This window comes from Furipterus horrens, unplaced genomic scaffold (genome assembly GCF_987537825.1).
Source record: "Furipterus horrens unplaced genomic scaffold, mFurHor1.1.pri manual_scaffold_3, whole genome shotgun sequence".
Taxonomy (NCBI): Eukaryota; Metazoa; Chordata; class Mammalia; order Chiroptera; family Furipteridae; genus Furipterus; species Furipterus horrens.
In genome coordinates, this window is record NW_028327173.1 from 84,089,437 (window position 1) to 84,115,544 (window position 26,108).

At 38.0% G+C, this 26,108-nt stretch overlaps 1 protein-coding gene across 2 annotated transcripts in view; it reads right to left on the reverse strand.

Moving 5' to 3' along the window:
* Positions 1-26,108, reverse strand: part of PHACTR1 (phosphatase and actin regulator 1) — a 551,412-nt gene that overhangs the window by 516,221 nt on the left and 9,083 nt on the right. For both annotated transcript variants that reach the window (XM_090269807.1, XM_090269809.1), the window contains exon 3: positions 937-1,083. In XM_090269807.1, coding sequence (XP_090125933.1) covers positions 937-1,083 — 147 coding nt within the window. The remainder of the gene's footprint in view (positions 1-936; positions 1,084-26,108) is intronic.

Genomic DNA, 26,108 nt, shown 5'->3' on the forward strand with positions numbered 1-26,108 from the left:
TGAACAACTTCCTCCCAGTGATAGTAACCATCTACTAGAAATGGGGGTGTGGTTTGCCTGTGAATCTGGAGCAGTAGCAGCAGTGGGGACAGCAGACACTGAGTGCTTCTCAGGTAACCCCAAGAAATCTCAATTAAAGCAAAAGACTCTCTGAATCCCTTTGTCTCCTCATTGCCCTTCCTTCCTTCCCTCCTCCTTCCTTCCTTATCCTGTCTTCTTCCTTCCCCTCTTGTCTTCTCCCTTCCCACTCTCCCTCCCTCCCTCTTTATTCTACTTCAATTACCTTTTCACTTTGGGCACCAGTTCCAGTGACACCATCAAATCACATAACATGTATTCTATACAACATGTTATTATTATTATGACCACAACGGTTGCTTGCCAACTGCTTGGTGCAAGAAAAAAGGTCCTGTTGTTCCCAGCTGTCAACCCCACCCCCCTCTCCCTACTCCAACACCACAGCAGTGCTATCAAACCAGCAAAATCACCAGAGTCTCAATGTCACCAACAAGTTCCTCCCACCGTGTAGTAGACTCGCCAGCAAACCTCACCAGCGGTACCCACAGCCAGCACACCCAGCTCTTGGTTATTCCTATGGTCATTGTTATCAGTGACAACACTCTTCTCTTCAAGAAGGAGAAAGCCCGCGTGTGACTCCTGGGCGAATGTAGAGCTCCAGGCACTACTCTCCCTCACCTCTGCAGCGCGCGCGTGCACACACACACACACACACACACACCCTTCTCACACCAGTAACACAAAGAGAGTGAGTGAGCGAGCGCCGGCGCTGGGCTGGGCAGAAAGGGGGCGGGAGTGGGGGTCACTGCCAGGAGAGGGAGACCAAGGAGGGGCAGGGGGCTGAGCCAGCCGGCCAGGAGGAATGGTAGAGAAGGAAGCGTGGTGGGGGAGAGAGCAAGGCGAGAGTGTCGTCCTTACCTGCTCCGAGGTTAAAGGAAATCCTAGCCTCTGCGAGGTACGGTGTGTCGCTCTTGGAGCGGACTCTTCTGATGGGGCGCCGGTCTATATCATCCTCCGAAGATGCCGCCATTAATGTGGGAGGCAGAAGCAGGGTCGCCCGGCGAGCTGAGAGGGAGGAGATGGAGAGAGAGAGCGAGAGAGGCGGAAAGGGGGAGGAGGGGGAAGGAAGAGGCTCACACACATGGAAAGGGGGAGGGGAAAGGGGGATGGGAGAGGAAGGGAAAAGGGATGGGGAGGGAGGGGGAAAAGAAAAGGAAAAAGGAAGAAAGAGGGAGAAAGAAAGAGGGCAAAGGAGAGAAATGGGGGAAGGGAGAAAAAGAAAATCCGTTAAGGATCTGTGGACTGGAGCAGAGATCAGGCAGGCTGTCCCTTGGCTGAAGCCCAGGGCTCCCCCTAACTCCTCTCCCAGTTACAGGGCCAAAGGGTCAGTGCTGGGGACTAATACCCTGCCTCCTGCCTGCAGCCCCAGTTTCCAGCTCTTGGCACATATAGGCTACTGCGAAAGAGAAGACTCCAAAGCGAAGATGCTCAGTCAGCACTGTGCCCTCTCCCGCCAAATGCACTTACTCTGCTCTTCAAGTGTACGCTCGGGTCTCCTTAACCTACAGATTCTCTAGTCCAGCCAGATGTCCCTACCTCAGCTTTCTTATTACTCCTGGGGTGTGAGCCTAGGCTCAGGGGTACCCAGGGTACCCCTCTGTCCCTTTTCTCCCAACCCAGTGTTCAAATAGAGATGGGGCCTGATCAGAATTCTCAGAAGCTTTCTCTAACAGCCCCCTTGAACCCTGGAGGTGGAGAGCAGAGGGAAAATGTATACAAGTTTAAAAGTAATTTGACAGTAAAGTTTCTAGAGTTGATGTTTTGAATGTAGAATAGGCACTTCACATAGAATTGAGTAGCTCTCTTTTACAACCACTAACTTCTATGATGTAGTTAACGTTCAAATTTCTCTTTATTTGCTGACTTGGAGCACAGATAATAGTCCTTGGATTGAACCTGCAGTCTCTGTAACCATGTACCATTGTTTCTGAAGGAGTGGTGAATGAGGTTCAGGGGCACTTTACATTTCTTTGAATGTTTGCACTGCTTCCTTCACATGTCACACAGCCAAAGGACCTAGAAAGGTTTCTGGTTTGATGATTCTACTGAAGCTATTGATGGGCTAAACTCTTTCATGTTTGTCTTTCTGCAGCTTCAGTCACTTGGACTTTTGGTGGCCTGATGTTCTTTCTAATAAGGGACCTCCTCAAGTACACAGATAAATGGTACCTTGATTCTCTCCCTGCTACAAAGGACACCTCAGCGTCAAGTCATACCCTTCAGCTGCAGAGGCAGAAGTGCTGCTCTGACTCTGCAAGACTTCCCTCTCCCCTTCAGCTGTCAGTTCTAACTCTCATCTTGTATTCTTGCATCCTAGAATCTTCAGTGTCTCTTCACTACTCTCTTACTTCACACAGAGGTAGTAACTCTTCATTTCAGGAAAAATATATCTGTTCTTGCCCTTACTGCTTCCTCAATCTCTTCCACACTATTTCTTTCCTGTTCTGTTTAACTTTCCTCTGGAACTCTTGGCCTCATAGGTTTAATTTTTTTAACCCTTAATTCCCTCTTTTCGTTGGTACAACTGGTTTCTATCCCCAACTCCCAATCAAAGTTATTTTAAAGGTCATTTACACCCTTTAGATGTAGTAATCCATCCTTCTTGAAATAATTTTATTTGACCTTTCTGTACTAGACTGACTCGCTAACCATTTGATTTCTAATGATTAGTTAATTCTCTGCAATCATTTGAAATTGCTTACCCTGGCATTCAAGGCCCTTCACAATCTGATTTCAACCTATCTTCCTAAGCTATCTATTATTTACCTCCAATCTGCTTGGAGCTGTCCTAACAAGTCTGGCTTATTTATGCATTTGTACCTTTGCTTATGTTGCACACCACACATTTCTTTCTTATAAACTTTCCATGTTCTCCCTCGGGAATGTGAGATAATTGGCCCACTAGTCTATGGCATGAACCCAGTACATACTAAATGCTCAATATATATTTTTGAATAAAAGAAGGAAAGAATGGGAGAGAGAAAGGGAAGAAGAAAGCAAAAAGGAAAAAAGGAGTGAATGGGGGTTATATAACTATAAGTAGCTGAATTGGGGGACAAATCCATATCTGTTTGATTTTAAAATCTGTGTTCTTAACCAGTATATTGACTTGCTAAGTATCTATATTTGGTTGACTATGCACATTTTAAACTCACTTTTCTGTGACATTTGCCTCATTAGTATGTCCCATTTATCTCTGTTAAATGTAGATTAAAAATGGATACCTCCTATCCCAGGAGGCACAACTGGGGTATTTGGCTCATCAAATGAGCCATGACTAATCAGGCTGCAAACCAATATTATGATTGCAACATTTATGTTCAGGCTCTTAAGGAAGTACAATAGTAAGGAAACAAACTCAAACAATTCTGAATACCATATAAACTATCCCTCTCTTTGAATTAAAGCAGTGCTATTTGATTGTTTAAAATGTTTGGGATTCCCTACCCCTTATATGTTTATTCATCTGTCATGTCTCTAAAGTAAATAAATAAAGTCAGTTAAAGGAACGTGCAGCCTTATCTTTCTGTGTGTTTCTTTGATTTTTACATATGTATTAATCATTTTTTATAGAGAGAAGTATATTTTTGAATTTCTGTTTCTTATTTGTTCAACATTTTAGAGGATTAAGAACTTAATATTACTATCACTTTAGATTCTCTATCAGTGTCCATGGTGTATTTTATTTCTTAATCTAAGAAAATACATTGTTCCTTTGATTTACAACTAATTATGTTTAGGAAACCACTTGGTATCCATACTTCTTTCAAGTAATTTCATATTAATTCAAAGCTATTTTAGGTAATAATGCATCCTTCAGAATTTATTTTTAAAAATTTGGACAGAAAGCTTTTTATTAAAAGTGAAATTTTTTATTAAGTCATTTATTATTATTATTCTTGACTGTGGGAAGGGGGTGGGATGGGCATAGGAGGGAAAGGGGGAAAACTGGAACAACTGTAACAGAATCTATTTTTTTTCTCATGCTATTTTTTCTCATGAAGCCATATGAACCCATATGATTGTTTGTGTGCTTGCATGTGTGGATGTTGGTGTGTTTATAGAAAAGTTGAATTCAACTGTGACCACAACTTCAAAACATAGATTTTTTTAAAAAAGATTGCTTTAAAAGTATATGATTACTGACTCAGGGGTTGTTTTATTTATTTTTTCCTAAAGTTAGTCGACTTCTTAATACTGAAGACCCTTACATGTGTGTTATATCCAGAGCTACAGCCAGAAAAAGAAATGCAGCACAACAGAGTATTCAAACAAATAACATATTATACATACACCACTGGCATAAAAGAGAATGGAGGTGGGAAGGAGGAGAGAGATGACTGCAATATTCTATTCTAATCAAGAAAACTATAGATGAAAAATATTATCCTTTGAAAATATTACTCAAAGTGTGTTTGTAGCACACCCATATATCAACATCTCTTGGAATACTTGTTAAAATGTAGATTTCCCAGACCCCAAGATGGACCTATTGAAGTTTGAGGGAATGATACCTGAGTACCTAGGTTTTCATAAAGGTCCTAACTATGTCCATTCTCAGCATTTGAGTTCAATGTTATATTGGAGGTCTTGGTCAGGTCGATAAGCTAAATAAAAGAAATTAAAAGGGCATAATGTTTGAAAAACAAGAATAAAATTAAGATTAGTCATATATGTTATGATTGTGTAATACAGAATCCAAACTATTTAAAATGAGTGAATTTTTACAACATCATTGGATACAATAGCAATGTAAAATATCAATTTTATTTCTACACACTAGCAAAATTAGAAAATGTAAATTAAAAAGGATCATTTATGATAGCATCAAAACCATAAAATACCTGTGAATAAATCTAACAAAATATGAGCAATACTTCTACATGTAAAACTACAAAACACCCCCAAAAGAAATGAAGACCCACATAAATAGGGAATAGGGTGAATATATGCTCATGTTCATGAATTGAAAGGCATGCTATTGTAAAGTCATCAGTCTCTTCAAATTGATCTATAGATTTAATGAAATTTCAATCAAAATGTCAGGTTTCTTTTTAACTGACAAGCTGATTCTAAAATGTTTATGAAAATTCACAGGAACAAGACTAGCTAGGACAATCTTGACAAGTAAGGAAATAGCTAGAAGATTTATAGTAGAAGAGATTAATACTTATAAAAGTATAAAATTAAAAAACAAAGTAAGGTAAGTATACCAGTGGAAGAGAATAGAAAATCTGTGAAAAATAGACTCACATATAAGCAATAACCAGATTTGACAAGAGTTCTATTGCATTATTGCAGGGAAAAGATGGGCTTTTCCATAAATAATGCTCTGTCACTTGAATATCCATATGGTGGAAGAAATAAACCTTAATCCCTATCTCACACAATGCACAAAATTCAATTCCAAATGACTTAAATGTAAAAGGTAAACAATAAAGTTCCTAGAAGGAAATATTTTTCATAAAAGAATATTTTATGACTTTGTTTTAAGTAGGACATGAAAAGCACTAAGCATAAAAGAATAAATAGCATGTTGATGCCATTAAAGAACTTCCATTCATCAAGAAACAATAAAACGTGCAACATAACAAAATATGTGTGATTCAGCTAAAATAGGCTTGATAGGCAAATTTATAGCACTAAATGTTTATGTTAGAGAAAAGAAAAGGGAGAATTAATAATCTAAGTTCCTACCTGGAGTGGGGGAGGGGGGGAGGAAAAATAAATCCAAAGCAAGAAAAGCATGAAGGTAATAGAAAAATAAATAAAACAAAAAACTCATTCTTCAAAAAAAAATCAATAAAATTGATAAACCTTTAGTAATATTGTCATAGATAAAAATAGAGAAGATAAGAATCACTGATATCAGGAATCATACAAGAGTAAGTAATCACTGTAGCTCATATTATCATTAAAAGGATGATTAAAGAATACTACAAATATCTTTCTGCTCATTTATTCAAAACTTAGTAAAAATAAATGACATGCACTCTTTTAAAAGGATTAGTTATTAGGAGAGTGGAAAGGCAAGCAATAGATGGGAGAAGATATTTTTCAATATATGACAAATAACTTGTAGTCAGAATCAAGACTGTTTAAAACACTAATGAAAAGACAGACAACTCACCTCCTTTGTAAAAACAAAAATTACAAAAAAAAAAAAAAACTTGAATAGTAACTTCACAAAAGTAGATATCTGAATGTCCAATAAGCATAAAAAAAGATGCTTAGTGTCATTATTTAAAGGTAAATTCAAATAAACACCTTAGTGAGCCCTGCCTGGCTAGCGCAGTTGGTTATAGCATCACCCCAATATACCAGGGTTGTGGGTTCGATCTCTGGTCAGGGCACATACAAGGTACAACCAATGAATGCATAAATAATTGGAACAACAAATTGATGTTTCTCTCTCTCTCCCCCCTCCCAATTCCTCTCTCTCTGAAATTTAATAACTTAGTAAATTAATTTTAACAATTAATAAATAAAAATTAAAAACTAAAAGCCTCAGTGAGATATCACTACACATCACCAATCTGGCTAAAATTAATAAATTATTCAATGCCAAGCATTGGTGAGGATGGGGAGGAATTGAAGCTCACATACATTGCTCATGGAAATGTAAACGTATAAAACTTTTTATATAAACGTATACATAAACATAGTAACATACACAAACCCTATAACATGGACCAACATTTCTATTGTAAATTTATTCATAATGGCCTCAGACTGAAATCAACCCAAATGACCATCAACAAGAAAATATACAAAAATGATGGTAATATCTTCATACTGTGTCATACCACATAGAAATAAAAAAAGAAGAAACCATTGCTACAAGCAACAACATGGGTAATCTCATAGACATAACATTGAACATAAGAAGCCAGACATAAAATAATATATGTTATATGAATATGTATATATTCTCCCTGTAAGTTTAAGAGAAAGCAATGCTAATATACAATGTAAGAAGTTTAATTAGAGAGATACTGTCTTGGAGGGGTACAAAGGATCCATTTGGGATGTAAGAAATATTCTGTATCTTGATCTGAGTGGTGATTACTTTTGTAAAATTTCAAAAATTATACATTTTATATTTGTTCACACCACTCTACATACATTATTAACACTAAAAATAAAATTATATTATGCTTACTTCAATACAAATTTGCTAGTTACCATTAGCGGCACATTTCAAATAAAAATGTTACATAATTTTTGCAAGCAAATATACAAGAGTGGGCAAAAGTAGCTCTACAACTGTGAGTACATGAAACACCATTTATTCTTGTATTATTATTTATTAATTATTATAGCATTTGTTTGTATTACAACTGTAAACCTACTTTTGCCCACCCCTGCATATTTGCTTACAAAAATTATGTTTTATTTGTAAATATGCCCATTCCACTCTGCTAAAATTCTGTAAGTATTTTTCTGTCTCAGCTTTATTTTTAGGCTATCATCATATCTATCACTTATAACCATGATCTTTTGAGTATTCTGCTCCCACCGTTCTGTGCTGCATTAATAACAACAAATAACTAGACTGGAAATATATATGAGGGTAAATAAATAAAATAATTACAGCAGGCTCCTTGTTATACCAGACACAAGGCAGCATTTTATTTCTCCCACAAGGGGCATGTGACAAGAACACAGGAGCTAGCTCAACGGGGTTTATATTGGCCAAATCTGGAACAATTGGAGCACCAAAGCAATTAAGACTACTAATAAATTATAAACAATGAATAACAGGCATTTGTGAGTTTTAATAATAAACAATAAATGAATAAAACTAATAATAAATGGATAAATATCTAAGTAAGTAAATGTAGGAGAGGGGCAGATCCTTGCTTACAGTAGAATGTCCAGGCCTGACAGGTCAGTGCAGAAGGGTGCTGGAGTTACAAAATCATCATTTTGCAATCAACATTGTTAAAATCAAGCAAGAATCAACAATGGATCCTAGTTCTAGGGAGATATTTTGATGATAAGGATATTTCCATGATGTTAAAATTCACCTTTGGAATATTCCAGCTTAGAATGCATAACCTGAGTCAAACCATGAGGAAGAAGACATCAAACAATGCCAAAAGTAAGAATGGTTTATTAAACCAAGGAAGGGGAAACTGTATTCTTAAAAACCATCAGTGTTTTAAAAGACAAAGTAAGCCTGTTGAAATTTATAGATGAAAGAAAGAAAAAGTTATCTGGACCTAGATGAGACTCTGTATTGAACCCTTGTTTTAGACTGAACGGACCCTAGTCTGGATCTTGTCTACAGGGGAAAAGTGCTGTAAAGGACATTCTTGGAGTAACTGACAAAATTGAAATTCAAAGAGCAGATTAAAGTGTCAATGTTAAATTTATTGCAATTGATATCTGTGCTGTGGTTATGGAAAATACTATCCTATCCTTAGTCTTAGAAAATGCCTAGTATAGTATTAGCGATAAAGAGCCAAGAAGCTTCAAGAACAAACAATAAAACCCAAAACAAAAAAAACACACAAAGGAAAAAGAAAAACAAAAAAATTAAAAACACATACACACAATCACGCATATATACTCTCTCTCTCCCTCTCTTTCTTGTTCTTCTCTGTCTCTCTCTTCTTTTCTCTATCTCCATATAAACACGTTGACACTCCTCTTTAGATGGTAGATAGATAGATACAGAGTTAGATAGGTAAATACAATAGATACACAGACGGAGAGATAAAAACAAGAGAGAGCAAATGATAAGCAAGGGGGTAAAAGGTTATCAATAGGTGAATCTGAGTAAAGGGTACTTAAGTATTCTTGGTACTATTTCATTTTTTGCCATTTTCCTATAAGTTGTATGTTCTTAAAAATTAAAAAGTGGACTTCTGGCCAAGATGGAGGCCTAGACAGACATGCTGCATCTCCCTCCACAACTAAGAAGGAACACAACTACCTCAAAACTAGACACAACCAGAAGTTCCAGAAAATCAAGCTGCAGGAAAGTCCAACAAACAAAGATATAAAGAAGAAATACTCATCCAGACAGGTAGGATGGGCAGAGCTGGGGCAGAGAGGACATGATGTAGTGGCAAAAGCAGGCTGCTGGAAAGCGAAGTCACACACTTAAAAAAGTCAGGAGGGACATCTGGGGAACACTCCCAGCACCAGACCAGACCATGCAGCTCACGTCCCAGCAGCCAGGGAAAATCAAGCCTCATTGCTTTTGACTGTGCAAACCAGTGAGAGTTGGGGCAGAGAAAGTAACTGCCAGTCTCCCAGCAGAGTCCACTTGTTTAAAGGGCCCCCACAGTCCTAGAATATCCACAGACCCAACCACTCTGGGAACGACGGCCAGGACAAAAACTAGAGAGTCGCCTGTCCCATACAAAGTGGGAGAAGTGCCTGGAAAAGGGACGAGTGCTGAGCAAGCAATATTGTTCCCTCTCAGACCCCTCCCACACATACAGCGCCGTAACATGGTGAAACAGGTTACCCTCTACTGAGGAGAAACCTAAGGCTCCACACCTTGCAACATAACAGGATCGACAGCTCTACCTATGACACTGAGGCAAACAAACACAAGAGCCTGTCAAGATGAGGAGACAGAGAAGTATGGCCCAAAAGAGGGAATGGATTAAGGTTTCAGTGGAACACCTAAGTGATGAGGAGATAACCAATCTAACAGACACAGAGTTCAAAATACTGGTGATAAAGATGCTCATAGGCTTGACAGATATGCTTAAGTACAGCAAACACATAAGGGAAGAAGTGAAGGCTATGCTAAATAAAATGAAGGAAAAGCTACACAAAACCAGTGGTGAAGGGAAGGAAACCAGGGTTCAAATCAATGATTCAGAGCATAAGGAGGAAAACAACAGTCAACTAGTACAGAATGAGGAAACGAGAATTGAAAAAAATGAGGAGAGGCTTAGGAAACTCTGGGATAACTTTAAACATGCCAATATCCAAACCAAAGGGGTGCCAGAAGGAGAAGAGCAAGAGCAAGAAATTGAAAACTTTTGTGAGAAAATAATGAAGAAAAACTTTCCATATTTGGCAAAGGAAATAGACATACAAGTCCATGAAGCACAGAGAGTCCCAAACAAGCTAGACCCAAAGAGGACCACATCAAGAAATATCATAATTAAAATGCCAAAGGTGAACTATAAAGAGAGAATCTTAAAAGCAGCAAGAAAAGTTACCTACAAAGAGGTTTCTATAAGTCTATCAGCTGATTTCTCAAAAGAAACTTTGCAGGGAAGAAGATATTGGCAAGAAGTATTCAAGTTGATGGAAAGCAAGGACTTACAACCAAGATTACTCTATCCAGCAAAGCTATCATTTAGAATGGAAGGGCAGAGAAAGTGCTTCCCAGACAAGTTAAAGCTAAAGGAGTTCATCATCACCAAGCTATTATTATATGAAATGTCAAAGAGACTTAAGAAAAAGAAGGTCAAAATTATGAACATTACAATAACAACAAACTCACAACTATTAACAACTGAATCTAAAAAATAAGAACAAAATCCAACTAAGCAAACAAGAATAGGAACAGAATCATAGGTATGGGGATTATTCGATGGGTTATCAGCTGGAAGGAGAAGGGGGAGAAGTGGGGAAATGGTGCAGGGATTAAGAAGCATAATTAGACTTCCGGCCAAGATGGAGGCCTAGACAGACACACTGGGTCTCCCTACACAACTAAGAAGGAATACAACTATCTCAAAACTAGAGACAACCAGAAGTTCCAGAAAATCACGCTGCATGGAAGTCCAACGAACAAAAATATAAAGAAATACTCATCCAGACAGGTAGGCGGGGAGAAGCTGGGGCTGAGAGGATGCGGTGTAGTGGCAGTAGCAGCAGCGGCAGTCGCAGGCCAGTGGAAAGTGCAGTTATATGTTTTAAAAAGTCAGAAGAGACACCTGGGGAGTGTTCCCAGTTCCTGACCAGACCTGGCAGATAATGGTCCCAGCGCCAGGGAAAATCAAGCCTCATTGCTTATGACTGTGCAAAGCAGTGGGAGTTGGGGCATAGGAAGAAACTGCCATTCTCTGAGCAGAGTCTGCTTGTTTAAAGGGCCCCCACGATCCTAGGACATCCGCAGACCCACCCACTCTGGGAATGACAGGCAGGGCAACAGCTAGAGAGGCGCCAGTTCCATAAGAAAGTGGGAGAAGTGCCTGGAAAAGGGACAAGTGCTGAGCAAATGGCATTGTTCCCTCTCTGACCCCTTGTCCACATACAGCGTCACAACATGTTGAAACAGGTCACCCTGTACTGTCAAATACCTAAGTCTCCACCCCCTATGACATAAGAGATGTGACAATCCTTGCCCAAATCACAGAGGCACAGAAAGATGAGGAGACAGAGAAGTACAACCCAGAAGCGGGGGCAGATCAAGGTTCCAGTGATACAACTAAGCAATGAGCAGATAGCACACCTAACAGATGAGGAGATAGACAACTTAACAAAAGCACAGTTTAAAACATTGGTGATTAGGATGCTCACAACTCTGACAACAAAGATTAAACAGGACAGGGAAAGAATGAAGGCTATCCTGGCTGAAATGAAGGAAAATTTATATGAAACGAGTGGTGAAGGAATGGAAACCAGGGTTCAAATCAAGAAATTGGAACATAATGAAGAAATAAACAGTCAACCAGTACAGAAGGAGGAAATGAGAATTTAAGAAAATGAGGAGAGGCTTAGGAACCTCTCAGAGAGCTATAAACGTGTCAACATCTGAATCATAGGGTTGCCAGAAGGTCAAAAGGGAGAGCAAGAAATTAAAAAATTATGTGAAAAATTAATGAAGGAAAGCTTCCCTAATTTGGGGGAGGAAATGGACATATGGGTCCAGGAAGCACAGAGTCCCAAACAAACTAGACCCAGGGAGGTCCACACCAAGACACATCATAATCAAAATGCCCAAGGTTAAGGATAAAGAGAGAATCTTACAAGCAGCAAGAGAGAAGAGGAGAATTACTTACAAAGGAGTACCTATAAAACTGTCAGCTGATTTCTCAAAAGAAACTCTGCAGGCAAGAAAGGACTGGCAGGAAATATTCAAAGTGATGAAAAGCAAGGCCAAGATTACTCTATCCAGCAAAGATATCATTCAAAATGGAACGGCAGATAAAGTGCTTCCCAGACAATGTAAAGCCATTATTTATTTATTTATTTTAAAAGTAATTTATTTGTTTTATTTTTAGAGAGAGGGGAAAGGAGAAAGAGAGGGAGAGAAACATCACTGTGTGGTTGCCTCTCACTCGTGCCCCCAACTGGGGACCTGACGTGCAACCTAGTCATGTGCCCTGATAGGAAATTGAACCAGTGACACTTGGCTCGCAGCCCGACACTCAATCCACTGAGCCACAGAAGCCAGGGCTTAAAGCCATGGTTATGTGAAATGTTAAAAGGACTTATTTAAGAAAAAGGATATCAAAACTATGCACATTAAAATGAAAACAGTATTGCAACTATAAACAACAGAAGCTAGAGAATGGAACAAAGGTAAACTAAGCAGACAACTAGAGTGGGAACAGAATCATAGGTATGGGGAGCATGTGAGAGGAGGGAAGCTGGGAGGGGGAAGGGGAAGAGGGAGGGAAATGGTGCAGGAATTGAGAAGCAAGGTAGGAGGGTGGGGAATAGACGGTGGGGGGGGGGATGTTGAGAGGAGCTTTATGCCCAACCCATGGACATCGACTAAGGGTTGGGGACTGCTGGAGGGAGGGGAGTTCCTGGGTGGAGGGGAGCAAAGGGAAAAGAAATTGGGACAACTGTAACAGCATTATAATAAAACATACAAAAAAGAAGAAGCATAATTGGTAAATACAAAATAGACAGGGGGAAGTTAAGAATAACATAGGAAATAGTGAAGCCAAAGAACTTATATGCATGACCCATGGACATGAACTAAGGAGGGTGGTATTGCTGGAGGGGAGGGGTACTGGGCAGACAGGAGAAAAGGGGGAAAAAATGGAAACTACTGTAACAGCATAATCAATAAAATATACAAAAAAAGTTGAAAAGTACTAGTAAAAATACTTTTTTTATTTAGAAGTGTTTCCAAAAATAAGAGATGATGTCTCATTCTTACATTAAATATTTCTGGAATATTGTTTTTGTCAGGCATCTCCATATGCTGTGGATAAGTGGACCTTAGATCTTAAGGGTAATCTGTTCCGCATTTATGTGAAAGGTCTTTAAATTTTTGTTAAAAAATTGATTCTGGTATACTAGAGTCGCACGGATTAAGAGTGTTGTCTGTACAGATAAATTACTTATATAAGTCACCATTTTTTCATATCTGAGTTAAAAACATAAGAACATTTTACACCTCACAATTAAACCCAGTATTATGTCATTAATTACAGTGGTGTTTGGAAATCATTCATGTAGAAAATACAAAATGTAAATGATGAGGATGACTCTTAACTACAATATCAGCCCAGTAAAATTGTAGTAGTAGCTTGCATATTTTAAATAAGCTTAATAAAAGTATACCAAAGGCTTTTGAACTTTTTATTACAAGTAAATTTAGTATATAGACACTGAGACATTTTTCTTTTCTGTACATATACATGCTTTGCTAGAGAACCAAAAATCTGAGGAATTGTTATTGGTACATCTTAGTGCTCTCTGCCTAAACTTGTTATTAAAGGAGCTGTCCACTGTACAAAGTTGTGATATTAATTCCTTCTCCTACCTCTCTAATTTTGTGGGGTCAACAAAGGGGTGGGGATGACTGCCTTGCTTTTACCATTGCTGCCTGATTTTTTAGCTCTACAGCACTCCTACTGGCTTAATTTAGGTCTTTCATGTTCTACAACCTCAGGGTGACCATTCACATTGTAGTGTATCTGAATAAACCTAGTGCAATTGTGAAGTCCATGTGTGCAGCCAGACCTCAAAGATGGTTGCTTCCTGAAGAGAGAGCTCCATGTCTGGGCACTCAGGTCCGCTCTGTTTCTTATAACAGTATGGGTCTAACATTGACTTTGTTTTGATTCTTCCTTTAAGGCTTGAATGCCTAGCTTTCCTTGAATTGATGCCTGGATAAAGATGAATGCCAGACCATTAAATAGTTACCCCAAAATTGGCATAGTGAGGAGGGACTACATTTTTATTTGTGTAAAATTGCGCCTAATTTAGAAACCATTTAAAGGTATGAAATACATTAGCAAAACATGTTCAGATATAGGAGCCATGTTCTCTATTTCTTAAAAAAATTCTGCTCCCATAAAAACTTGTGTGTGGTGGTAGCCACCTTCCAATATGGCCTGCAATTATCCCAACTCTTACTATTTATGTCCTTGAGAAGTCCCCCCACCAAAAGTGAATCAGAGTTGGTCTCTGTGACTGGTAGAATGTGGTAGAAATGATGGTGTGTCATTTCTAAAGCTAGGATATAAAATACACTCTGACTTCTGCATTGCATTCTCTTTGTGTCTCTTGTTCTGGGGGAAGCCATCTGCAATGACATGAACACACCCAAAAAGCCTAAGGAAAGGCTCATGTGTCAAGGAACTGAGACTTTCTGCCAAGCACCATATGTGTGAGCCACCTGGAAGCCCCAGTTGAGCTTTTGGATGACTGCAACCCTGGACTGCTACTCCAGACCCTGACCAAGAACCACCCAGGTAAAACACCCTCTAATTCCTGACCTACAGAAACTGCAAGATAATAGCTGTTGTTTTAAGCCACTAATTTGAGGCTAATATGCAATGCAGCACTAGATCAGTAACGCATATGGGTTCTTAGTGGACTCAGAACATCATCCATGAATACTTAGAAGCCATCTGTGTCTATCAGAAAATCCAAATGCAGTCAAGCCTTGATTCTCAAACATCTTGGTTTTTGAACAATTCGGTTCTTGACAAAATTGTCCTCAGAAAAAAATGTCTTGGTTGTCTAACAAAACTTTGTGTCTCGATTCTCTATCTGACAACCTTTTTATGCTGATTTTCTGTATGATCAGTCATGCATCTCTCAGATGACACACAAAAGACATTCAGTCGCTTCTTGAACAGTTCTCTGGAATGAATTAAGTTTGAGAACTGAGGTTCCACTGTATTAACCAGTTTGGTTAATCAATTAGCAAATTTTAATACAGAAGATCCATGCCCTGACCAATGTGACTCAGTTGGCTGGGTGCTGTCCCACAAAGCAAAAAGTTACTAGTTTGATCCCTAGTCAGAACACATGCCTGGGTTGTGGGTTTGGTTCCTGGTAGGGGTGCATGCAAGAAGCAATTGATCCATGTTTCTCTCTCACACTGATGTTTCCCTCCCTCTCATTCTCCTCCCTTTCCCCTCTCTAAAAAGAAATAAAATCTTAATAAAAAGACAGAAGATCCAAAGAAAGATTAAAATGTATCAAATGACAATACAAATCTCTCCCCCCAAAAACCTTCCTTTTCCTCCTCCTCCTATTTTTGTATGTCTAAACTCTGCCCATCCTCTATGGCTAAAGTGTTCTTAGTCCCATCCTTAATCCAGCAAAATTCCTTTTTCCTTGGTCTCTGTCCACATGGCACATTGTAATTTTCACCTTGTATGAATATATAAACACTATAATGTGGATTATTATTATCCTCGTAGAGAGTATAAAATAAAAGTTAATAGCACAGGCTTTGAGGTTAGTTAGCCTTCCCGACTTTGTACCGAAATTCCATATCTAACAGTTGTGTGATTTCATGCAACTCACCAAAGTCCTGTGTGTCTAAGACATTTATAAGATGGGCCTTACATAGTGCATATCTCTTAGGGTTGCTATGAAGATTCAAACATGTAATCCATGTAGTCTTTGGCCAAAAAGAAAAGTCCCAATAGAGATTTATTATTGTAAAACTATTATTACTGGCCAGCTCCAAGTAAGGCTGTCACTGTGAAATTAAACCTTGGCATAGTTCCCAAGCTTAATGCTTATTAGATTTTGGAAAAAAGTTAGTGAGCTTTCCAAGCTTTAGTTTCCTTATACATAAATGAGATATAAAATCAACTCTCTCACTGGGCCTTTGGAGGATAAAGCATTATATAACAAATGTAAAACACCTAACACAGAGCTTGACAAATGGTAGGCGGGCAACAGATGTTCCTTGCTTCTTTCTTCTCAGCTTCTTAAAGTAGATACTGTGCAGTGGCTGGAGGCTGACTGTTAAAACACACTAGATGCAGAAAGGAAACTGTATTTCAGGCTTTGTATGTTGAACTGAGTTGGGCATAAACTCAAATAGCTTTCTATTATCTAAACATTGAACATGCCTAGTTACAATATACAAGTCAGTTTTTCAATCTTGTTTAGTAGTTCAGGGAATGTTAAACTTTATTCATTTTAATTTTGTATTTTCTACATGATTGATTTTAATATAGTGGCTGTAATTAATATCACACTTAAAAATCTTAAGGTTCAATATTTTAAATTCACATTCAATGTACAAAGGGGTGACATAAACTTGAACATATCTTTGTGTGGCACACTGCTGGGCCTTGTCACTTGAAAAGTGATCTTAGAGGCAAAGAACATGGGCTTGAATCCCATTTGGGCCTCACATAAAACACTAGACTACAGAGATATGGGCATCAGATTAGGCAATAGGAGATGGGATTCTAGCTCTTGGTCTGCCTCTTTCTAGCTATCTAGGTTAGATAACTCACCTCTTTCTAGAAAAGCAGAATGTTTTAGGGGAAGGCTGAGTGAGAAAGATTTATGTTTGAATCATGGCTCCTCCTCTTCATAGTTGTGTGATTCTACTGAGTTTTAACTTCTTATAAATTGGGGACAATCATATCTAACTCATAAGTTTGTGATTTTAAATGAAATAAAGACATATAGCTCCTGGTATATGTTAGGTATTTAATAAACAAATTTCTACCTTTCCTTTGTTTTGTGTCTCAGTTTTATCACCTGTAAAATGAGCCAGTTGATTCTAATGTTTTATTATTATAGAAATTATACTGATCAAGGCAACTCTAAAAAGATCTGAGCACTTGTTCTTGGTATGTAATAAAGTGTTGCATCTTGTTATAATAAGAATAAAAACATATTGTGGTTGCAGATAGGAGAAAAACACAAAAATTCCTAAATGTATGTGTCTAAGAGAAAGGCCTGCCCAATATAGATTCAGTAGGTATTTTATTTGCATTTTATTGTGTCTACAGATGGCCTGATGATAGTGATCAGATCACAGGTTATTAATCAGAGACTCTGTCTAGTAAACAATAGCATAACAGATCTAGGACCATTAACACAGCTGATAAAGTTACTCTTTGTGCCAAAACAAAGAATGGTTTACTTTTTTCTTAGCCCAAACTGGGTTTGATTATTTTCTGTATTGGTTAAAACTGAGTACTTCAACATATGAAGATTTTATTAATTTTAAAATCAAGAGAGAAAATTAAAGGTAATAAATCTGAGGAGTTTGATTTAGGTTAAAAGACTATGCATGTGTGTGGGTACATATACCCATGTGTATAAAAATACATAAGAATATTTACCAGTCTTTGAAGAATACCTGTTTTTAGATGATCAGTATAGTTGAGTTTTGCTGTTTGTCTATATTTTCTAAGTCTTCTATAATTTTTATGTGTTACATTGGGAGTGAAAGGGAAAAACAAGTTATGAGTATCATAAGAAGCTCCCATAAGCACTTAAGCAGATTACCTCTCTCAACCCTGACCCCTCCAATTCAATTTAAAGGACAGAGACCCATCATCTCATAGTAATGGTTTCCCAAAGAGGTAAAGGTAAAAAATTACTTTAAGCAGTTGAACATAAAGGTGTAATTAATTACACAAAGCAACTCCATTGCTGCATTACATCTTATAATATTGAGACATTCTATCTTTGAATGTGTGGAAATAAATGAGCCATGTATGTCTACACATCTTTCCTACCATTGCCATAGTTGCCAATATAGTATAGGACTGCAATGTAGAAGGAAGAATCAGAAGGTTCAAGAGTGTAATTCTGGCTCCATTTCTAACAACTGTGTGAGCTTAGGAAATTACTTGATGAGTGAAAACATGGATTACTTCTTCTGTAAGATGGGGATAATAATAATTACTTTACAAATTGTTCTTTTCCAGGACTAAATTGGATAATAAATACCAAGCCCTCAGCACATAAAAACTAATCCACTTCTCACACACATTTCCTTTTGCAACTTTTATACATGTCCAGACTTTTGAGCTAGCATTGAATATGGAACTAATGTAAAAACCAGTCTTGCAGCATGACGTTTGGAATGTGGTCTTGCTTTCCAGATACAAGGATTAAATTAGGCTAAGCCAAGCAGTTTTTCTTTGCCTGTTGAATCACCAAATAGTGCATAATCAACTAAATGAAACAGAAAAAGTTTACTGTGTAGGTCCCCCCACCCCCAACCCCCAAAAAGTAAGGTCTGTTTTTAACCAGCCACAGCTAAATCTTTCTCTCTGTACAGTAGTCCCTTGCTATATGGCGGTTCACTTATCGTGGCCTCACTGTATCGCGAGAAGGAAAACTCTGACCCCAAAAAACCTCCGCTGCCTTGCGGCATACCTCTTCAGGGGAAAGGCTAAGAGAGTAAACCCCGACAGAAAATCCGGAGCCGGAGTCCCTAAGGCGGTTTGACGTTGTAGTCAACACCGGCAACTCCTGCGGCGCACCTGAAGCCAAGCTGTATTGACTCCGTCTTTCCCTTGGATCCTTCAGCTGCGAAGAGAGGGGGGGTCTGCTGCATGGGCAACAGCAGACCCTCCATATCACCCTGCCCAGGCTCTGTAGCTTCAGCTTCACTGGAGAGGACACTCCAGCGTCATCGCAAGATGTCGATTCAACACGGGAGGAGACAGATACCGTGTCACTCCCGAGTCGGACTGCACAACCATTCTCGGCGGTGCAGATAGACTCTTAAGAAGCTACACCATCGTCTCTCGAGACGGACGGCTGCTGACTGTATCGCGGGATTTTAAAAAATATTATATTTAATTATTTATCACAGATTTTTTTTGCTATATCGTGGGATTTTGTGGTATTGTATACATATGTTGTTAAAGTTATGTAGGTTTAAGAGTGTAGAATAAATGTAAGGGTCCTACTTCGCGAAGGGGTCTGGTTCGTAATACCCGTGATAAGAGAGAGAATACTATATTTTCCTTTTTCCTTTGCGACATTCTGTGACAGCCTATAGTTCTCTAAAGTGACTGAGTTGCATTGAGATTTAAAATAAAACAAACGTGTTCTTTAGATGATCTCATAAATGTTAACTCAGAATTTTGTTTCTTATGAAAAAACAAGCCAGAATTTGAAATAATGTTGGTAACTTCAAATGTTTGGTTCATGTAAATATTTTAAATGGACCATTAATTTTTAGTACTAGTGCTAGGGAGAAAATAGTACATTTATAGCGAAAACTGTGAATTTAGAAAATAAATGTTTTTAAATAATCTCCCTATCTTTTAAATAATATAAAAGGAAGAGTAAAGGCCCAGTGGAACCAAATATTCAGAGGTAGATAAAAAACACATTAGTGAAATTATTTTAGTAATCACCAAGACAAATAGTACATTTTGGATGGTTTTCCAAGATTTTTATACCAAGCTTTATATCTATAGAACTTATTTCCTACTGGTAATCTATGCTTGGATATTCTATAGGATCTTCAAATTCAATGCATTCTAAATTAAATTTAAGTTTTTCCCCCCTCCATCTCGATTCTCTTCCTATTTCCTCTCTTGGTCAACAGTTTCATTATCCATCTAGAGAGACCAAGTAAAACATTTGGGAATTATTCAAAGTACTCCTTTCTCATCTCTGTCTACTTACCCATACCATGGTATATTTATAAAAAATACTTCAAAGGTCCCTCTCTCCTGATGAATTCACTCTGTCAATTCTCTTTTGGGACTGTCTTGACCTTTTGCTGGGATCACTGTACTAGTTTCCTCATGGTTCTCTTTACCTCTACTCTTACTCTTTCCAGTCTCTTCTCCATATTTGTGGTCTTGATAAAAACTGACCTGACAACAGATTTCCTCTGTATTAGATATTTTAGTGGATTCATAGCAGATTTGGAATTCCTTAGTTGGGCTTACAAAGTCCTGGATGCTATTTTAGTCTCTTTGCTTGCTATTCCCCATATCTACAATAAACCTCTCATTCTGTAACGTGTATACTCCTAATTTCCTCATGCTTTATCACATGCCATTTCACACTGCCCAGAATATTCTTTCCCTCCTACCTGTGTCTAACTTAAAGGCAGATTAACTGTCATTTCCTCTTGGACAGTAACTTGGAAACACACCTGCCTCCCTCCCCAGCGCGCGCGCGCGCACACACACACACACACACACACGCATATCTTTGTCTGATTGGATGCCAACATCTGTGCTTACAAAACTCCCAGTGTGTACATTTTCCCAGAATTTATCTTTTGAAGCTGAAATTATCGATTTATTTATGTCTATATTAGATGGCTAACTCCTTGAGGCCAGGGAATTTGTTTATTTTGAGTTTAAACTCCCAGCACATGGTTAGTGCTTAATGAACAGTGAATTTTAAATGAATATAAACTTGGCTTTTTCTTCCACTTTATTCATTTACCTCTCTGGGCTCTATTTTCTTCATCTATTAAAGTAAAGATTTAGACTAGTCAATGGGTGTCAAATTCCAAACCTCATACTATTTGCTCCAAAGGATCCAGGAGCTGCAAAAATAAAACAAAACAACCCCTTAAAACATGAATCTCCAACCTTTCTGGCACCAGGGACCAGTTCTGTGAAGGGGGGCAGGGGAAGGTGAGGGAACCACACAAGAGGCAGAGCAGCTCAAGTGAGTTTCCTGGCTCATGGGCTGTGAAGCTGTGGATGGCTGGGGTCAGGAGGCAGGCGGAGCTTCACTAGCTGCCCCAGGGTTTGGGGCCCCTGCCTTAAAAGATAAGACAAACTCAGATTACGACACCTGACTCCCAAAGATTCTGATCAGTGTGACTGGGCAGTTATATTGTGCGTTTCTGATATGTAATAGGTTTGGGATCAGCTGGCCTAGGAACTCTTTCAGCTTTAAGAATCCTTCCAATACTCTGTTTCCTATGAATAGACCCCCAAATTATTATTTTTTCAATTACAGTTAACATTTAATATTATTTTGTATTAGTTTCAGTTCTACAGTGTAGTTATTAGACAATCATATACTTTACAAATTGCCCCCCCATATTTACAGAACTCACCTGGCACCATACATAGTTACTATAATATTATTGACTATATTCTCTATGCTCTGTTCTCTACAGATCTGTACTTATTAATCCCTTCATCTTTTTCATCCAGTCCCCCAACCCCTACCCCACAATATTAGTCTCAGGATCTATGAGTTTGTTTCTGTTTTGTTTGTTAATTTATTCTTATTCTGGTGCTCAAGGTCTCTTTACTTAAACCAACTTTTCCTCCAGCCTCAGGTATTTCCTTCACCTTCTTGTACGTTGTGATCGAGTCACACGGAGTTGCTTACGAGAGACACATACATGCTAGCCTCTCCTGCAAGAAATGCCCCAATATTGTGTTAACTCCAGGATGAAACTTAAACATTAACCCTTTTATGAAAAATTATCTGAATTCTTTCCTTTTACCTTTAAGGTCCTGTTTTGCTTCTATTTGAGCACTTTTTTATTTTTGTATTCGATTGAGCTTCCTGAAGACAAAGAACAGTTACTCAATGAATATTTTTCCTTTCCTCATTGTGGCAATTATTCTTTAAAAATTTATTGAGACTCTACTATCTAAATTGAGACTCTACTAATCTAAATTTATTACCTTATGCCAGTTTATCCTCATAGTAATAATACAGCATTTGTTATTTTGCAAATAGGGAAACAGAGGCTTATAGAGGTCCAGCACTTCATAGTCAGTCATGTAGCTGCTTAATGGTTGGGTTAGAATTATCTTCCAGGTAGTTTTACTGTTGCTTTCTTCACACTACCACATCTTTCTTAAGAAATCAGATATTTTTTTAAAAATGAAGAGAAATATGATTTAAAATGAATTCTCCCAAATCTATTTCATCTTTGCTAGGTAAATGCTGATTTACTGAAATTACTATAAGGAAGCCACATTCTGATTAACTAGAATTTGTTGTGAATTCAGAGGAAATCAGTATAATTTAGCTTATGTTTTAAGAGTTTTAAAAAAGAAAATTCCCAGCAGAGAACTATAAAGAAGATTCTTTTGGGATTTGTTAGCAATTTCATTTTTAAAATAAAAATTTTGTTGCTTTTCCTTTTTCCTGTGTGTTAAGACTGTCTTACATTTCCAAAGGGTCTAGAGCAGCAATTTGCTACCTTTTCATCTCATGGCACACATAAACTAATTACTAAAATGCTTCAGCATACCTGAAAATATATTTTTGGCTGATGTGACAGAAAAACGTAGGTATAATTTTAATTCATTCACACTGAACAGCTATTGTTCTGTTGTCAGTTGTCTTTATTCATTTATTTTCAATTTGACAATCTAAGAGAAAAGAGGTCAGCACTGAGTAAATAGTCAGGTATTGCATGTTTTAAAAATTGCAGTGGCACACAAGTTGAAAATTGCTGCTCTAGACATTTGAGTTAGGAATAAATTGTGGCAAAGGAAATGAGAGATGGGACAGGGGTTGTGGGGTGTCTTTCAGGGAAGCTGAGGCCCTGCCATTTTCTTCTGATGCTTAACAAAATTAAAATGTAATTAACATAAGAGCTAACATTTATTAAGTGCATATTACGTACATGATATTTTGCTTAGTGTTTTATATTTATTGGCTTCCATACTTTAGTTATTCCTGTATCACTTTTATGGATCTTGCTACATTATTACTTAACGTTTTTTCTTAGAAGGACTTTTGTCAGCCTATTTTTTCCCTTCTTTTAAGCAATAGCGCATAAGTATCAAGTATAGTTATATATTTTTATATTTCAATTAAATGTTTTTGATTTATGTTTTCTAAAACATAACGAGACAGATACATTATTAATATAAAAGAGTTCATGTATTACCTGAAAAATCTTAAATTGTACTGTAGTTTGTGGAATGCTATTTTGTTTAATTTAACCCTCAAAATAACCCTTTGGGTTTAAAACCCTTATTATCATTTGCATTCTGAAGGTAAAAGTGAAGCAAAGAGAGATTAAATAACTTGCCTAATGTCACAAGCTAAAAAGAGGAAATCATAGTTTGAATTCGAATCTGGTGCTACTTTGAAGTTCAAGTTCTAAAACACTATGACATTCTTTAGCTAGTCAGGGAGGAGAATTTTCTCCTCACCCCCAATTTCTCATGTGCCATAATTACAACTTGTAAAATGTGAATATGTGTGAAAGTGACTGAAAGTATTTAAAAATTAAAATAATTGTATGGGGTTGATTTTCTTTTTAATTTTTTCCAAATGGTTTAATATTACCCTACTTTGCTTTTATCCTCAAATGATTGAAAAAAGGATGCATAGGCCCTGGCTATGTTGCTCAATTGGTTGGAGTGGCAACCAATACACCAAAGAGATTGCAGATTCCACCCTCAGTCAGGGCACATGCCTACATTGTGGGGTTGTACAGGAGGCAACCAATTGATGTTTCTCTTTCACATTAATGTTTCTCTTTCTCTCTCTCCTTTCCTCTTTCTCTAAAATCAATAAACATATCCTTGGGTGAGGATTAAAACAACTTTTTTTAAAGAAAAAAACTTTAATTTTTAATTTTTTGAGGTATCTCCATACTGCTTTCCACAGTGGCTGCACCAGTCTGCATTCCCACCAACAGTGCACTAGGGTTCCCCTTTCTCCACATCTTCACCAGCGCTTGTTTGTTGATTTATTGTGATAGCCATTCTGATATCTCATTGTGGCTTTAATTTGCATTTCTCTGATTATTAGTGACATTGAGCATCTTTTCATATGTCTATTGGCCATCTATCTGTATGTACTCTTTGGAGAAGTGTCTATTTAGATCCTTTGCTCATTTTTTAATTGGATTGTTTGTTTTTTTGGTGTTGAATTTTGTAAGTTCTTCATAAATTTTGGATATTAACCCCTTATTAGATGTATCAGTAAATATGTTTTCCCATTCTTTGGGTTGTCTTTTTATTTTGTTGATGGTTTCCTTTGACCCAGCAATCCCACTTCTGGGAATATATCCTAAGAAACCCAAAACACTAATTCAAAAGAACATAAGCACCCTTATGTTCCTTGAAGCATTATTTACAATAGCCAAGATATGGAAGCAGCCCATGTGTCCATCAGTAGATGAGTGGATAAAAAAACTATAGGACATTTATACAATGGAATACTACTTGGCTATAAAAAAGAAGACAGTTTTACCTTTTACAACAGTATAGATAAGCCTGGAGAACATTATGCTAAGTGAAATAAGCCAGTCAGAGAAAGACAACTATGGAATGAGTTCACTTATATGTGGAATCTAATGAACAAACTGAACTAACAAGCAAAACAGAGACAGACTCATAGATAGAGAGCAGGTTGACAGCTATGGGGGGTGGTTATGGGGTGAAGGGATAGAGCAAAAAGGAAAAAGGACTCATGGACATGGACAACATGTCTGGTGATTGTGGGGGTAAGGGTAGAGAGGGGATAAATGCTAATGGAAAAATATGTTAAAAAATAAAACAAAACAAAGGAAAAAAAGAAAGATAAAAGAAACATAGATCTGTAAAATAATCCATCTATTCATTCCTAGAATTCCAGAAGTCTAATTTCACACCAATACTCATTCAATAATACTGTGTGAGTGTGTAGGTCTGATTTTTAGATGAGATTTAAAAAAAAATATTTTAGGCGGTATTGGCCATGAGCTGATTTGGATGTGCTAGACTCCCCGTCCTTGCCTCTGCCAGCTCAGTCAGTCACAGAAGGTGGTTCTGAACATTTCGGGGTGGGGTGGGGTGGGGTAGAGGAACAGATTTATTTGGGCAAATGAGGAGTGAGAATACTTTCCCAAGCACTGTAAATTGTTTATGCTATTTGGGTCATGGCTGATGTTGGCTGTGTGTGGGCTGCATCTTTAATCTACTTTCTCATATGTCTTATGTGAGAGTAGGAGTTATTAATTGATTGGAACTATTTCATTGTATTTTTATATGGTTTTCTTCTTCTCTGTCTCTCATTCTCTCACCCTCTCTCTTCCTCTTTTTCTCATACATGCCTATTTTACTTATGTGCTCTGAATCACTATGTGTGGCAAAGCAGATGTTTGCTGGGGACAAAGGCATGAAGAGCATTAGGAGGCCACATGCAGAAAAATTGTCAGTGCTAAGAATGTGAGTTTGCGTACTGTTCCAAGGGCACACTCAGAAACAGAAGGTTGGATTTCATGGTAATATGCACATGGATGGAACTGGAAGGCTGGCTCTCTTAACAATATTTTTCCTTTCTATTTGCCTTCACACTCTTTTTCACACAAAATGATCCCTATATTAAACACCGGTTTGGGCAGCCTGGGTGTGAGCAATTAGAGGTCTAAAGTGGAGTGTGTGGGAGGCTGGGAACAAGGCTCGGTAGTTAAGCTTGTCACCCATGAGTGAAGCACAGCATGCTGCTTCCTGACTGGAGTTAGAAAGAAAAACAGGGACCGAAAAGTAAGTATTTGTTGAGGGTTATGACTTGAATACCATGAAAACAAGGCTGTAAACTTCAGAAAAGTGTAATCTGAAGCACTTCCAGGAGACAGGGGTCTGGGAAATAGCATGATTATATGTAAATTGCTTGGTTAGGACGTCACCATGAGGAGACAGCGAAGATGTGGCTGGTTTTGCTGTGCTGGTCCTAGCCAAATTCTGAGGGGCAAGTAGGAGGACATTAGACTGGTGAATGAAAGGGGTTATAATCTGATTGGTAATCATGCCCCTGCCCTGGCTGGTTTAGCTCAGTGGATTGAGCGTCGGCCTGCGAGCTAAGTGTCACTGGTTCGATCTTCCAGTCAGGGTACATCAGAGAAGGAAAACTCTGACTCCAAAAAACCTCCGCTGCCTTGCGGCATACCTCTTCAGGGGAAAGGCTAAGGGAGTAAA